The following is a 14618-nucleotide window of genomic DNA, read 5'->3' on the forward strand; positions in this document are numbered from 1 at the left end:
CCCCATCCCTACTTCTGAATGGGGAATGTTAGAAACTCCCCCATCATTTGCAAAAGCTGTGTGGGCCATAGTCTCTTAAGCTTTTATATCCACCAAACCAGAACCAAAGCATGGGCCCAGGGCTTTGAGATACGAGGGACTTTATTCCCATTCCCTCTTAGTTAAATTCTCCTACTTCCCTATCAAGGGATTTCACAACACCCTCCCAGTGGAGACAGCTGATTCTGACCCCAGTCTCCATCAGCTGAGGTAAAATGACAATACTGCATGACTCTTGCCTCTTTAGGCATAGGGTTACCTAAGGCCCAGTAGTGTCCCACACATACACCCTTACCTTCATTTTTACCTTTGGTTCTTCCTGTGCGTTTAAAAATCTTGCTTCTTTGCATATGTTCCAATGGGTCAGATGATCAGGTTCATATAGCTCTTTTAGGAGATTCTAGAACAAACAACTCAACACCTATATGGGCAACAGCTGTTTTTACTGTTTTGTTTTTTTAAAAAAAAACATTTTTATTGGAGTATAATTGCTCTACAATGTTTTGTTAGTTTCTGCTATATAACAGAGTGAATCAGCTATACATATACATATATCTCCATATCCCCTCGTTCTTGCATCTCCCTCCCACCCTCCCTATCCCACCCCTCTAGGTGGTCACAAAGCACTGAGCTGATCTCCCTGTGCTATGCGGCTGCTTCCCACTAGCTATCTTACATTTGGGAGTGTATATATGTCCATGCCACTCTCTCACTTCATCCCAGCTTACCCTTCCCCCTCCTTGTGCTTTGAGGGATTTGTCCTGCCTGTGCCTGACAAAACTTCAAGTTAGAAGTAGTTGGTCTGATCTAAGACATATTTTGAGATGGTAGAGCAGCAGTAAGGACAAAAAGAAAAAGGCTAACATTTCTTTTTCTCAGACTGAGCATCTGTATATTTTCTGGGATCTCCCTTTACTTTTCCCCATTTTTATATGGAATTATGGGTACTTTATACTCTTCATCTATTCCTCCCCTCTGCCTGTTAGGCTAGTTTATGGAAGCACCTCCCTCAAGTTTTGTGCCAAACCAGAGAAAAGCAGCAAAATTCAGTTTTACCAGCTGTTATCCTTGTTGGTATCTCTAGTGAGAAGTTTAAAAAAAAAAAAAAATCACATCGGGAACTGTTAGTAGGGCTATTAACGAAACATGAGGTTTGGTTGAATGTTTAATGGGTCCATCTTAGTACTCCTTAATAGCAAGAGGCAGAGTGGCAGAGTTGCTAAAATGCTAAACATGAACTTCCTTCACCAGGTGGCTCACACCCCAGGGAACCCTTGGGCTTGAGCATGTTGATAAAGTCTTACAAGCATATCAAGATTTCAATTATTTATCATTTCTCTGACTCTACTGCAATAGAAAAATCAAGAAAATACGGCAGGCTTAAAAAATCTTTTTCATTTTGCTTCTGTCGATACTATAAGTCAGAATTCGATATTTCTTGCTGATCTTGAAGGGATCCTTCATAAACTTAACACTTTTAAACCTTGCTACTTCATTTGTTTGCACTTTTCCCCCACAAAGTAGGTTAGTATTTTGGCTTAAAGCCTGGTCAATGAAGTAACATTTCATTTGAATATGTAGCATTTTTCATTCTCTGTGCCATGTGGAAGTGAAATTATTGGGGAATGTGATAAATACTCATAAAATTCTAATACTTATGGATGAAGGAAAATTCTAATAGCCATCTCAAATGTGATAGTGGACTTTAACTTGGCATGGGGGATTAAAAAATCGCTAAAGCTCAATAAAATGAGTTTATAATCATATGTGTTCTTTTATGTTTCCAGTTATGAAGGCATTTGTAACAACAAACCTTATGTTAAAACAAACCATATTTGTAAAATCTGAGATTATGACTCACATAGTGGTGGTATAACCTGAAGTGGTAGTATAACAGACAACCCATTTTTGCCTATGTGATTGAACAATCTCTATGACTTAATCCTTAATCGAATCTTGGTCTGATTCCTAAGAAATGCTGGTGTCTAATATGGTGATTGACCATTACTTGGACGGCTTGTGTAATTCACTCTGTACTCTGAAGCAAGTCACAACTTTCTTCCCTCAGGTCTTACTTTTTTCTTCTATAAATAGGTGATAGGCTCTGACATACATACCTTTAAGATTTGTTTTAAGGGTAAAATAAGATATATATGAAAATTGCCTGAAGAGAAAAGAGAGGTCATCCTTAACAAACCATAGGTTACTTTTTTCTCTGCTTTGGTGGACTACATAGTAATGATGGAGGTTTCTGATCTCACATGTACCCAAATCTCTGGGTCAGGAAGCATGACATGTATACACAATGGCAATGATAACTTAAGCCTAATATGATTCAATAGTTCAGTTTTCTGTATTTGAAAGATGTGTTTGTGTACAGAATTTTCGCCAGAAAGTTTTTATAGCAAACTTTTTATGTCAGAAGTTTATTTTATTGGTAAAATATTAAATAATATACAGAATTAAAAACTGCACTTACACTTCTGAGAAGAAATAAATCTTGGACAAATTATATGCTTGTTCCTGAGATTCCCTAAATTTATTCCAGTAGCTGTGCACTCAGACAGTACAAACCTTTATAATATAATCCTTTTCACAAAGTATTACAAAGTTTCTGCAGCTTCTTTAGTTGTACATACATACAGACACACACTCACACATGCATATACAACACTCATACACGTATACACAATACCCACATACATGCACAGAACATGTATGTGTGTGCATTAAAAACAAAGAAAATACAAGTCCCACATTTTAGTCTGCAGTGACAAAACTGTTAGCGGAGGTCTCCAAACTGGTATATAGCAGAGTGACTTGTCACACAGCTGCAAAGACTGTTTCAGTATTTCCATAGTAAACCTCATTTTCTGAGGTATGGTATTTGAGCCTTAAAAAAACTACATTACACTGAGCAAACCTGACATACAAGGTCTGGAATTTTAATTTTACATATATATTTATATATATATATATATATATATATATCTTTTTTAAACAATAGTTTTTATTTTCCCAAATTATTAGTTTGAAAAAAAATGAGGTTTACTGGTTTGACCTATTTTTTTTTTTCGCTTCTAAAACTTAAAATATCCTAGAAACTGTCAAGCAATTAGTTTTTAAAGTAGTCTAATTACCTTTGGTATTGTTAAAGAAAAACAATCTAAAATGGCCAAGACATAGACTGTACAAATGCAGTAACTGCCTTTAAAAGAAATGCCAAAGAAATGTTATCTTTTAAACCAAACATGTATTTACATTACAGCAGTTTTACTACAGGGACACAGGTATAAAAAAAAGAAAATCAGAATACTACATATAAATATGTATGATATGAAAAATACCTCTTACTTAAGTTTGTATGAAAACAGGAGTGCTCCAAATATTTCTTAAAAATTTTCTCCAATAGGTGATAAGTGTTTAAAACTGAGCTAAGTGCTTTACTTTTAAAGTTCACTTCCAAAAGGAGAATAGAGAAATAAAAAAATACTAGGTTCTTAATTTAAAACACTGGGTAAAGGTCTAAGAAAAAAATTCAGTCTCTAAGAATTTCAACTTTAGGACACATTTCTCAGGCAAAAGATTACTAATTGCAATGAAAATTTAGCCTAAATAGAGATACCATGAGATTAGACCAGTAGTTTCCACATTCTCTAATCTTTTGACTGTGGAGTGTTTTTCTTTTTGCTTGTTGTGTCCTTTAAGTAACATACCATAATTTTCAAGGGTTTCTTTTTGTCTTTAACTAAAGAAAGAAGGAGAAAAATAACCATAGTTTTTAAGACTTCAAGAAAAGTATTGCACTTGTACAGAAAGAAAAGAAAACATCTTTTAAACTAAATAGCAGAAGCAATCATTCTGGGATTGCAAATAACACATGGTCTAAAAGGTCAACTATTAAGAGCAAATGTGGAGCCTGGAGAGCCCACTCCAAACCTGGAATATTATTATAGTAATGTTAAAGCATTTTCTCCCAACTGGGAGATAGTTAAGACTTTTTGCTTCAGATTTTTAACATCTTTCTAAATTCTTGCAAAAAAATTGTTTAATCTCTCATAATACACATTTTAGGAAGAAAAGCAAATCAGAACACAAAATCCAGCAAAAAAGGAAGGCAAACATATCATGTTATTATGATTACATAATCTCTGAAGTCATATTTTAGATACCCAATATTTGAAAGTGAAAGTAACACAAGGATTATATAACTTACTAGTTTTAATCCAACTACCTTTTTAAAAAAATAATAAAACTACACTTGAGTATAAAAATATGTCAGCAGATTATACAGCCAACAAAAATCATACACAAAAAATTAAGACTTAAGAGACCTATGAATTGGAAATAAGAGTTGACCTAATCCTCAAACTAGTAGGGGGAGAGAGAGGCAGAGATGTCCAGAGACAATGATGGAGGGAATGTGGACAGAGAAAAGAGGTGGGGAGTGTAGACAAAATTTAAGAGATCACAAAGAACTTCACTACACAGAAGGGGAAGTGATTTATGTTAAAATCTGAGCATGCTTGACAGTCAAAATGTTTTATCACAGTTTCAGAAATTGAACTACTTTTAAAAAAAGAAAACTAACACAGAAGAATAAAACAACAAAAAACAAAACCCAGAGTCCTTCCCTTGTTACAGTGTATTCATTAAAAAAAAAAAAAAATCCATTTCCAGTAAATTAAGTAGAATCCTGATAAGTGCATAGTTGGGGATTCAGTGACCTCCACCCGTTCAAGAAGCTTTTCTTACTGTGTGTCACTTGAGGTAATTTGAAGGGCCCGATTAACTGCAAACTGGCTTATCTGTACCTATATGAAGTTTTATGCTGTACTTTATGTGGCTTAGCAGAGGGCCTCTAAATTTTATATTTTATTCACAATAAAAAGGACATCTTAGAAAACTAGTCATTCACGTACCACTCTCTGTATGGGATAAAGGTTAATTCACAACAAATTTATACAGAAAATATACAAATGCAATGTTACAGGAGAAAAACCCCATAAACAGAATTAGGAACTTATTTCTAAGAGTGTGAGTGAAAAATATCCACAAACTTACAGTACAGCAAGAGAAAACTAAAAGGCTAAAAATACAATGTTACATAAAAACCTTATGGAAATTCCAAAATTTTAGGTTTCTGCAATAAATGTAAAAATATTCAAGATGTCATTATTTGGCCTAGCAATACACTATGATAAAAAGAAACACTAGCATATCACAGCTTCTTGGTCATATGACATTTGCGTTGAATAACAAGCAGCTCATTTTTAAAAAAGCTGTCATATTTTAACATATCCATTGCAAGTAATACACCACCAGGGTAGGAAACCATGTGAGATTATGCTTTGGAGAACAGCAATGTGATATGACTGTTCAGTTTTGTTTTGTTCAAGGAGAATTAATTACCTGCTTCTCTACATCATTCCACAAAACATTAACAGGTTAGAAGACAGAAGTTCTAAGACTAGCAGAACACTAGTCTACAGGTGAAATTCCAAAACAATACTATATTTTATTGACCAAAAATTCCACTAATAAAACCTTGTATGATATTAGAACTTATTCTTCCTTAAAAACAAAACAAAAACACATACCACAATGCAATTCACAGCTACAATTTCCCTCTACCTCATATTTTACCTGCATAATCTTGTAATGGTATTCAGAAATACTATCAAACTAAAAAGATATTAACATCTGGTTTCAAAGTTTCCTTTTACTTTAAGCAGATAAGCTGAAAGTCTCTGTATTGGAAATTCCTCTAACAGTTTTGACCTAGGAACACAAAGAAGAATTATATAGTAATCAATTTTTAAGTGATTTTTAAAAATACATAATAAAAGTGTGGTAGAGCTACAACGGCTAACCAACACTCTCTCAATGCATTTTAAAAAGGCACCAATATAAATAAATTTAATAAGTATTTAATACATTAAATTCAGGATCTTAAGACCAGTTACTGTATATTTTAATTATTTTGCAGAAACTGGAGGTTTAAAAACATTTCTAAGATAACTTTCATATATACAGACGTTAATTTCACCCCCCATTCTTCTTTACTTTTGCATTTGGGGAATTTTCTGTTTTAGAATAATTTTCACACAGATAGTACTTACTAAAATATATATAAAATATAACTAAAGATGACCACAAATGTAACTTACCCCTTTTTGTAAAATGAACAGTTCAAAGTTAAAAATTAATGTATCCAGTACCTCCTATAATCTAAGTTCTGTCTTGAAACCAGGAGCATATAGTTTTTTATCTGTATTTTTGCAGCCTTTTCTGTTCTTTTTCCACCATAAGGAATCACTTTAAAGATAACATTTGGGAAGTAAGTAAAACATTATTTTCATTTAAATGCCTTCACTGATGTAAATTTTGTCAAACATTTATAAAATATCATAAAACTTCATGGTTCTGTGAGGTCTACAACTGAGACACAAAAACCATAAATCAAAGCAATACCAAGCTCACTAAAACATTCTTGTCTTTCTCCATTTGTCAACAAGTAAAAGTTGAAAATTTCTCTTTTCTGTATCTTCCTATTCAAAAGTAATTTGTGTTTCTTTCACTTTGGAGGTTATATCAAATCAACTTAAAGCCTTTTTTTGTTTTGGATTTGATTTGTTTTGTTCTGTAAGTACACAGTAAAGCCTCAAGGTTTAAGCTGAATAGTTGCGACTAGTCCTAAAGACACACTAGTAAGTTTAATATTTCTTAGTACGATCTGGTAAAGTAAACCTACTAAGTTGCTCAGGTATTAACTAATTTTAACTCTCTATAGGCTCTTGCAACACATCTGATCACTCTGCTTTTTTTCCATGAATTTTCTTTAAAAGAATGTGTGTGTATGGGTACTATGATGCATGTATATAGCTGCTTGTATGTATGTAGGAGAGACAATCCCTACTTTTAGCCAAATCTGAATCCTAGTCTCTCGTTCTCCCATTTTGTCCCTCCAGAAAATTCTCAATGGCATGTTTCAACAACTCAAAATCTCTTCCAATTTGCTTACTGGTCACTTTCACTATTTTAACAAGCCAGATTAGAATGGCTTTTTAAAAGTGATTGACCACTATCAGAGAGAGGCAACACATTTCTCTAACAGGAGCTGGAGATAAAATTCTGGGCAAAATTAGGGCAAAGCAATGTGATGAGTTTTTGCCAAACGGGAAAATAGAGAAGCTAACCTATTTTCATGCCCCTCAAATAATCTGTAATGTGAAATCTCACCTAAATAAACTGGGCATATAACTTATGTAAAACTTGATTTACTTGATGTCTGACTCTCATATCTATTTTTAGGTGCTACTACCTTGCATATTTCCTTTCATGAAGAAGCATGCAAATATAGCCATCCAGGGTTTCCCAGAAGCACTGTGTCCACAAAAATTCTGTCTAACCTACACATTCGAACTGATCTTGTCCTCATTTGTCCCTGCCACACCCTGAGCTATCTTTACCTCTTTTTGTTCCTTATATAAATCTAAGAAAGTACAAGTACACACTTGTAGCAAATACACTCTCAAAAGTATTAAGTCCCTTCAATAAAAAAGATTCTCAAAAAGACGAAATCAGAAAAGGAGAGTATATTAGTACTGTCCTCATGGGGGTACTATACAACTCTGTAGGTCCACCTAAATTCAGTTTCATCCCAGGGCAGGTAGGAACATGATTGTTCATACACTGAAAATAAAAAATAGTAACCAGGAAAAAACTTCATAGATGATACCAGCAGAAACTCACACATAGCCAAAGTTATGAACATATTGACTGCGATCCCAATATTTCCTTGAATTGTAGTAAAATACAAAATCACTAACCTTAAATTATTTACCTTCCTCTAAAAGGAAAAAAAATTAAATTCCAATTATTTATGAGTGGTTGGGGCAGGTGGGTGAGGAAATCTCAAAGACATGCTTCACCTTTGAATACACTGTATGTTCACAATGCAGTAATGTACCAAAGCATGCAGGAAAACTGACAGTGGACGTTCTCTTTAAAACATTTTGCATTTCTGTTTTGGTGCCTTCTCTCAGAGTTAAAGGAACAATTTAGACATTTCTCCAGAAATAATTACCACAGAGGGCTAGTAAAAGAGAGTTGTGTTGTAACCATTTTTGCCTAGCTCTAGCTGTGTCAGTGCTTAGAAGCTGCTTACATAAGCAGATGGTAAACTAGAAAATGAGTGAAGCACAGTACTGGGGCCAGATCTGCCTATCTGTCCACAGTTCTCTAGTCTTGCTAATTCTCACATCATTCTTGCATCATTAAGAAACACAGTTTCAGCATCCCATGTAATGATTTTTTTTTTTTTTACAGCAGTTATAAGCTTAATGTAATTTTAGTATTCAGAAATGGTTATCAGATAATCCAGTCATGGTCAGGCCTGTCCTCTCTAAACACAAACAGTAAGTTCCCCCTCCAAGGGTGCCCCCCAAGATGAATTGATTCAGTTTCATTCAGTTCCTCCCCTCTCGTGCTGTTAGACTGCAAAGAAAAAGCAGAGGAGCAGCCATATAAAAGAAGTTAAAATCTGTACATGAAATATGGCAACGTATGTATGAATGAAAAGAAGAAAAATTCTGTAGTAAGGGATTGAGATTCATTTCTGACAAGAACTTATAAATAGTTGCATGTTTTTGAGACAGAAAAATGTGGACGTGGACACTTAAGCTTGGAGGTTCAGTCACATTCTGGACTCCAAGAAAGGTAAAAATAAGTTTTGCTTTTCTGTCTTATCTATAGTTAATGTACCGGTTACAAAGACATTCCCTTTTCCTTGTACCAAAAAGTGGTAAATATTATTATTGAAGAAATAATAGAATAAATAGCCCTAGTGCCATAATCTTATGGGGTTCAAGTTACCATATTCAGGTCAAATTAGCAATTTCTCTGAGGAGAGTTTGAAAGAAATAGCCTATGGCAAGATTTTTATAGACCTTCCACTAGAAGAGTAAAAGACGAACAGACTATGGACAAAACACTGGGTGGTCACAGCTTGAGAAAAACCAGTGAAAAGAGAAATACCAGAAAAGGGATTTCTGAGTGGATTTTCCCCCCGCTACTGTTAGCCTAATTATATTTTTCTGCTGACTGGTTAACAGTGATTAAATGCCAATAAAGTGACAATCGTAAGCATACTTTTAGAAACAGATACATATACTATGCTGCCATCACATTGCAACTTTAAAAGAAAACTTCCCAAACAAATTTAAGAAAAGCAGAGGTCCCTTCTGGAAACTACTGACTGCCTCTTAGCCGCTCTTAGACCATGTTATTCTGAAAACTAGATAAAAATACTATTCATTAAAGGTGTTAAAAGTAAGGCTGCCAGGGTGTCTATAAAATGCCAGTCATCAAAACTATGGAAAAACAGTGCTTAAGTTTAGAAAAATAAGATCCTAGGATCTCAAGATGTATTTGTAGCTGTCCTTAACAACCTGTAGTTTAAAAGTTTTGCTATATGGTACAGTGTACAACATACCGTATTATAAATTCCATAGGGGAAGTAAACATAGAACCCACAACAACAACTCATTCAAGGAGTTATCACTGAAAATAATGTGTTTGTGTTCCATGATGTCTAGAGGGCAAAAAAACCCCAGTTTACATTTTGAAACAAATTCTTCTTTGAACAGTAAAATTACTTATCCCATTTTAAACTGTGAAAGTCCTACCCAGAAAACGCTAATCTTTCCTGCCTTCAATCATAATCCTGAACATCAGTGGCAAATTAGAATCCTTAGGTGAATCTTTACAAATCAAGTGATTATTCTTTTCTCAAAGCATGATATACCTTAACATCTATGCATGGCAGAAATGAACTGCTCTTTAATTCCCATAAAATAAACAAGCCAAGTTGTCAAGAAACAATATCCCATCCCTTCTCTCTTCTGTTTCTTCCTTATTGTAATTAGGCAGAGAAAATGACACTGCGTCCACAAAATAAAAATTAATGACAGTAATAATATTAAAAAAAAGTATGTCAACATCTGAAGAAGGTGGGATTGTAAGTGCAGTATTTCTTCATGTGCAGTTCATTACTTCATAGGGGTCCCCTTTGGAATGACAAGGCCTAGTGGAATGTGTGCTCCCCTCGAACAATGTGTGATGAAAACTCATAACGGTCCTGGCTTCTGTAGCCACAGATGTTGCATTCCAGTGGGTCCCGGTAGCCATGGCAACCCATGTGAATGGTGTACATGACATGGTCTAGGAAAAGGACTCGACAGTGCTCACACTTGAAGGACCTAATCTGTTCTCCTTCTCCATTAAAGACCTTGTAGATGTCCTTCAGCGAGCCCTTAGGAGCCTTGGTGGTATCCAAAGCCTTGACATCCTCCTTCATGTAAGCTGGGCTTTGTTTCCTCTTGGGATTTAAGGCTGGGTTTCCTTGGTAGGACTGGTGGTCATCATGGCTGCTTTCTGAGTCAGTAGAATCTAGGCAGCTATTGCTGGGAGAGGCCTCTCTTTCCTGGGGTCGACTCTTTGGTCTGATGAGAGAGATAGGGCCATCCATGTTGTTTTCATGACTATCGGAGGTTTCCCTGCTAATGGGTCTTTCTATCCTATTTGGATGATAGACCTGAGAATAAGCTGAGCTTATAACTGGGGCCACCTCAGCGATTGTGCTTGGTGGGTGCTGCATCAGAGGGTGAAGGGCCTCAGCTCCAAGGTAGGTGATTGCATTGTTGATGGCTTGGTCCATCATATGAGACTGCATCAGCTCAGCCTCCTTCTCATATGTTAAGTTCATATCAAAGTGAATGTCTGGGTAGCTGAATCGCATGAGCTTTTCCCCTGAAAGACAGAGGGGGAGAAAAGTAAAAAAGAAAAAAAAGAACACAACAAAATAAGTGGTTGGACTAAAAATATAAAAGTACAAAGTTAACTCATCACTTCCATTTTCCATAATATGGTATCTCTTATTCTTTAGATCAAGTATTTAAGCTCTTTAATTCTGCTGAGACTCACAAATACTCTTCACCTACAAAAAGGATTAGTAATAAAAATTTTACAAGCCATTTGCACTTGTTCTAATGCCACCATGAAAATGCATCTAGCCTGAAAGTTATAATTGTGTGTTATCTTATTTTCATTCTCTATTAAAATGTCCACTTGTCTAGAGCTCAGCCACTACAGGAGAAAGAAGAAATACCAGGTGAAAATAAGTCACAGATTATACTTGTTTTTGCATACTTTAAACATCAGTGACCAAGCCTCAAAGATCATAAAAGCGAGGGTGATCTGGTTATAACACTTGTTATCTCACAATTGTGTAGGCTTAATTTGGTTGATTTAGCTGCTATATTAGAGAAATATTATAGATCCAATACATGTCATTCTGGAAAAATTTAAAATGCCACAATTAAAATACTGATAAAAGCTGATATTGTCTGATAAATTGAATGAAATTTAGGGCTATATAAATATAGGATATTTCCCAAAGCACTGACTCATAAACTTGGAAAATACTAGGTTTCATTGTTTTGCTTCTTGAAATGGATAATTATTCATTTTTGCATCACCTCTTTCTTATTTAGACACATGTGCAATGGTGCTGGTATGTGTGTATACCCATTGTTAGTTTTCTATACATTTTCTTGACTGAAGGATATTTGTAGCTTTCCCTTTAACATTTACTTCAACTAATTTAATTTTACTTCAACAAAATATCTAATATTAACTATAAAAGAGTCTGGTGCATGAAATAGTAGTTTAAATTTTTCTCCTTCAAATATTGCCAGCTTTGGACAGAATATTTTACCTTTGAAAACTTCTGCCACTAAAACAATGTGTTCTCCTACTAATACTTAGTTACTTTTATAGGTAAATCTTACAGATAAATGCTTCTTTAAAATATATGTGAAGTTCTTATAAACGTTTAGTATGTTGTTGTAGGTGCCTAACATGTGATGCTGATTCACAGAATTGTATTCTGGAAAAATACTTTCACGTGGCTAGTATTATTACAGGTTTGAAGAAATGTCCCCCAAATGAGATGAAGGTAATGGTCAGAGTAATGAAAATGAAAGAAAAAATATGATGAGTCATTATCTTGTAGCATACAATTAAGATATTGTAACATCAAGAGTTTAAAAGTTAAGCTAGACAAACCTATATTCTCAAAGAATTTACAGTTTAGAGGGAGTGACAACAATTTAGGAATCATTTATAATACAGTGTGATATGTGGTATGGAGTCAAATAAGAGGAATACATAACTCATAGTAAAAGAAAACTTCTTGAAGAAAGTGACATCAGAGAGAAGAATGTGATGACAAATATTAGCCAAGTAAAGGAATGGTGGGGGTTGGAGCAGCTGGTAGGAAGGCTCAGAGGCTAGAGGGCATGATGCATTCTAGGGATTACTTACACTTTGCATATGGCTGAGAATGGAAATAGATGAGAAAGTTGGCATCAGATAATATATAAGGCTCATTCAACAATTAAGGAATTTGAATTTTATCCTGAGAGCAGTAAGAACTGAAAGGGTTAAGCAGGGAAGTGACTTAACTAGATATTTATTTAGCAAGATGGTTTAGGAAGTTGTTGCTGTAGAGATGTAGAGATCACGGTGGCCTCAACTAGTAGAGTGGCAGTGGAAATGGAGAAAATTCGATGGAATGGAGAGAATTTTAGAAAATGTTGCTAGAACTTGGTGATTATCTAGACACAGAGAATGAGAAAAAGAGGTTAAGTATGGAGCCCAGGTTTCTGGACTGGGGAACTTAGTGGATAGCAATGGGATAGAAAAGATGGTGAATTCAGATCGGGGAATACTTTGAGTAATAAGTCACGTCTAATAAGTACTGAGATATAGACTCAAACTCAGGAGAGAGATCTGGGCTTGAGATATAGATATGAGAGTCATCAGTTGATCGAAAGTAACTTCTGAAGCCATGGGAATAGATGATATCACCCAGGCATAAGTAAAGTGTGAAAAAGAGAAGGTCAAAAATAGAACCTGGAAGAACAGCAAGATTTTTATGCCTGCCCATAAACTAGGGCAAGTGGGATTTGAGCCCCATGCTTAGAGAGCCCCGGGCCTTGCTCCTCATGGAATAAGGAATGTACAGGGACAAGAGAATGTGCTTACCTGGAGCTTACACCCTAGACCATACTCTGGGTACGCAGGACCCCAGAATTCCTTCTCCAAATGGCCGGGAGCTTGCACCAAGTGTCGCACAGTCCTCTTCATAGGGTCCATTCTCCTGAGTACCAACTGTGCTGCCGGTATGTACACTCTTAGGCCTGAAGAATGGTCAATACACTACTCTTGTGTGCCGTGTAGGGGGTGCGATGTGAAAAGAACTTGGACGTGCAGACTAAAGTCTACACATATGTGCATGAGGCTCCTTTTTGCTACTGGAAAGAATCAGGAGTGGGTTTAAAAGAGGGGCCTGGCTGCAGGTCAGGGAGTGGAGGTTCTGCTCAGGCCTCCAAGGTCTGATGTGGAACTCCAAGGAATCTGAGAATTCTGTATTTATTTGAACTCAGTCTTCCAGATTAGGAGGTTAGAACACAATAGTTTTTAAGCCTGATTGATAATATTAATATATTTAGGCATATGAATTGAGGCCTCCATTAGTACTGTTGTTCCATTTGCATAACTGTTGGGGTAAATCCATAAAAAAGACTGAGAAGGAGCAGTCAGAGAAGCTGGAAGAAATGCAAGAGAGATCAGTGTCATAGAAACCAAGGAAAGAGTGTTTCCAAAGGAGTTAACTATTCAGCAGTGCAAATGCTCTCTAGGTTTAAGATGGTCTAAAAAGTTTGCTCTGGACTTGACACTCTGAAGCTAGTGGACACCTCAGTGAGAATAATTTCAGCAGAGCACAAGGAAGAAAGCCAGGTTGTATAGACTGGGGAATGAGTAGAAAAAAAGAACTTATAGAAAGCAAGTATAGAGAATTCTTTCAACAACTACATCCTTGAAGAGAAGGAGAAAGTAGGTAGCTGGAAAGAGACCTGGGTTTGGGGTTAGATTTTTTTTTTTTTAATCATGAGAGTTTATCACATTGAATGCCAAAAGAAAAATGCCAATAGAAGGGAGAGGTTAAAAATATGTGTGAGAAAGGGGGAAAATAATAGTGTAAGTTATATGGGGGCTGGGATAGGAGAATTTCAGAGCACAAGAAGAGGAATTAATCAGAAAGAAGGATGCTTCTTTCATCAATGAAAGAAGAAAGTATTCATGTGAATGCACGTGATCCTACAGGATTAGTGATATTATACTGAAATCATTTCAACTGATTTTATTTCCTATGAATCTATATGTAATATCACCAAGGAGTGAGATACCATGTTTTGGGAGAGTAAAGAAAGGTAGAAATGCCCAGAGTGGTGAGTAGGAGACAAAGCTATTCAGGGATGAGTTAAAGGAAGGCTGCTATATAGTACGAATGGGACAACCGGTATTTGAGATCAGTTACTCATTTATTTACAGTGATGCCAATTCATAAGGCTGTGGGGTTTTCTCTAAAATTACTAGCAGCTATGTAGATGTGGAAAAGCTCAACTGGCTCCATTAGAGAGTGGGGTTTTACTAGGAGAAAGACAGAAGGA

The 14618-nt window shown here is 35.6% G+C and overlaps 1 protein-coding gene across 9 annotated transcripts in view; it reads right to left on the reverse strand.

Moving 5' to 3' along the window:
• Positions 1-6632: 6632 nt before the first annotated feature.
• The window catches only part of IKZF2 (IKAROS family zinc finger 2), a 175762-nt gene continuing 167776 nt past the window's right edge, over positions 6633-14618 (reverse strand). For all 9 annotated transcript variants that reach the window (XM_067026818.1, XM_067026817.1, XM_059052579.2 and 6 more), the window contains one exon: positions 6633-10851. In XM_067026818.1, the coding sequence (XP_066882919.1) occupies positions 10127-10851 (725 nt within the window). In that variant the 3' untranslated portion in view covers positions 6633-10126. The remainder of the gene's footprint in view (positions 10852-14618) is intronic.

Source organism: Kogia breviceps, chromosome 2 (assembly GCF_026419965.1).
Source record: "Kogia breviceps isolate mKogBre1 chromosome 2, mKogBre1 haplotype 1, whole genome shotgun sequence".
NCBI lineage: Eukaryota > Metazoa > Chordata > Mammalia > Artiodactyla > Physeteridae > Kogia > Kogia breviceps.